At 36.8% G+C, this 2,335-nt stretch overlaps 1 protein-coding gene across 1 annotated transcript in view; it reads left to right on the plus strand.

Moving 5' to 3' along the window:
* Window positions 1-2,335, plus strand: part of LOC119587077 (elongation of very long chain fatty acids protein 6-like) — a gene marked incomplete in the record, with an annotated part of 22,379 nt that overhangs the window by 17,935 nt on the left and 2,109 nt on the right. The window contains 1 exon segment of the mRNA XM_037935825.1: window positions 752-2,335. Within this exon segment, the coding sequence (XP_037791753.1) occupies window positions 752-1,304 (553 nt within the window).

Consider the following 2,335-nt stretch of genomic DNA (forward strand, 5'->3'; position numbering starts at 1 on the left):
TTTGAATACGTGTGGGATAGATAGGGTATGAGGGAAGACAGGTTAGGATTATAGGTAATTTCCAGTAATGGTTTTATTTATGTTTTTTTCGATAGGACAAGTGTCTCGAAACGTGCAAAATTACCCCAGTTTACTTTTATGAAACATTTAGAAGAAGTAGTAATATTTAAATATATTTTAGAATATTGAAATAGAATAATTAAGAAGGTTAAAAAATCAGAGGGTGGAAGCCCATGATAATGTTGAATTTCCCTTTGATTTATAACGAGTCAGAGCGAAGAGGAAAACTGATAAAATGTAGATAAGGTAGGTATTGTACAATTGCAGATAAATGCCATTGTATGAGATGTGAAAGAATGTAGTGATTTTGTGTGAATGATGAAGAATGTAATTTGATTGATGTGGGCTATTTCCTGTTTTAGTTTGTTTCATATTCTTTGGTTTATTCATATAGGTTGTAGGTGGATGATAAAGGAGTGAGTTGATGAGATATTCCATTGTTATATGCAGATGTAGAATAAAGAAAATGTTCAGATGAATTAGAATATAGAAAACTGTTGCTCTGTATGATATGCTTTTAAAATCAATAAAGAACATGATATAGATTGTAATCAGATTTAGAATATTACTATACTGTTTGGTTTGATCTTTCATCACTTTGCATATGTCAGTGAAAATTAGAGTAAAAGATTAGCACAAAGAGTAGAAAGAAGAAGGAAGGTTTCACTAATTTCTGACATGCTTTTTTCAGTTTCCTGGACAACCGAGTGGGAGGTTTCTGGAACTGGATGTTTACCCTGAGCAAGGTCCCTGAGCTGGGCGACACAGTATTCATTGTCCTGAGGAAGCAGCCACTCATCTTCCTCCACTGGTACCACCATGTTACCGTCCTGCTCTACGCCTGGTATTCTTATTCCGACTACATTGCCACCGCCCGCTGGTTTGTCTGCATGAACTACCTGGTCCATAGTGTCATGTACAGCTACTATGCCCTCAAGGCTCTCAAGTTCCGTGTCCCACGCTGGATCTCCATGGGAATCACCACTGCACAGCTAGCTCAGATGGTCATGGGTGCCGCCGTCAACATCTGGGCCTACCAGGTGAAGCAGGCAGGAAACGAGTGCCATGTCTCCTATGACAACATCAAGATTTCCCTCCTAATGTACATCTCATACTTCGTCTTGTTTGCACACTTCTTCTGCCGTGCCTATGTTGTCAAAAGCGATAAGCAGGTTGGAGCCGCACAGGACAAGAAAGGCTCCTTGTCCTATGAAGGCAAAAGCACAAAGGGCAAAGTGGAATAACCACTTGCAGGTTAAGCTTTTGGTTAATAGGATGTCACATTTCAATAGTTTTATGTCCGTCTCACAAACAAATAGAGGAAAGTGGTCACCCATTGATAATTACTTTGAATATTTTTTAAAAAGAAGCATTTATGGTAATGTGCAAGAAGTTATTCTCTGACTTTCCGTAAAATACACCAGCTAGACTGTTGCAGTTTGGAAACAAAATATTTGAATGATTGGTTCAGACTAAAGCACAAGCAACCAGTTTTGAATGCCACCTTTTAAGATTTACTTATGAACCAGTGAGATGAATACTGTATTGCTAAAAACATCCGACATAGAATGGAAAACTTGAATATATTTTTAAAACAGCAGTTAATGATGATAATGATAGATCTACATGGTGTTATTACAAAGTATGATCTTCTCTTCCCTCCATGCATTTGAGGAATATTGTGAATAATTTCTTAGAATGCTGATACTGAATATTATCTTTTAATATTGTACTTTCTTTCATAAACTGTCAGGTGTCCATATCTCATAGTATGGGATGTTGTATGCACAAGTAAAAGTATTTACATTTTTCATGAAGCTCTTGTCTTCTGAAGTTCATGCTCTTTCTGCTTCCTGTTCTTATTTAGAATCTGATATTTCTTATTCTAATTGTTGTCAATGTTTTAAGATAAAACATATTTGGAAAATCTTGCATGCTTTTGATCAGGTGACTGATTGCCCAGAGAGAATCCAAGTCCTGATCTGAAAAAGGATTACTTGATCAGGTTGTGATATGAGGAACAAATTCTTGGGGTCCATAACTCTAGTGTACTCATCATGTTTTCTGATGAAAATGTTACATTTTCATATATTTCTTCCCCCTCCCCTCATTTTTTTTTTCTCATGTAATTTTTCTCCCATGACAGGAAAAGGAACTTCATTAACACTTCTGCGAAAGTGACAACCCTTTCTTAGCCAAAACATTCCCCAAATGTCACCTCCTTTCCGTCTTCCTTTGATCTCTCAGATGCATTCCCTTGTCTACATGATTATCT

Source organism: Penaeus monodon, chromosome 22 (assembly GCF_015228065.2).
Source record: "Penaeus monodon isolate SGIC_2016 chromosome 22, NSTDA_Pmon_1, whole genome shotgun sequence".
In the NCBI taxonomy this organism is placed as follows: Eukaryota; Metazoa; Arthropoda; class Malacostraca; order Decapoda; family Penaeidae; genus Penaeus; species Penaeus monodon.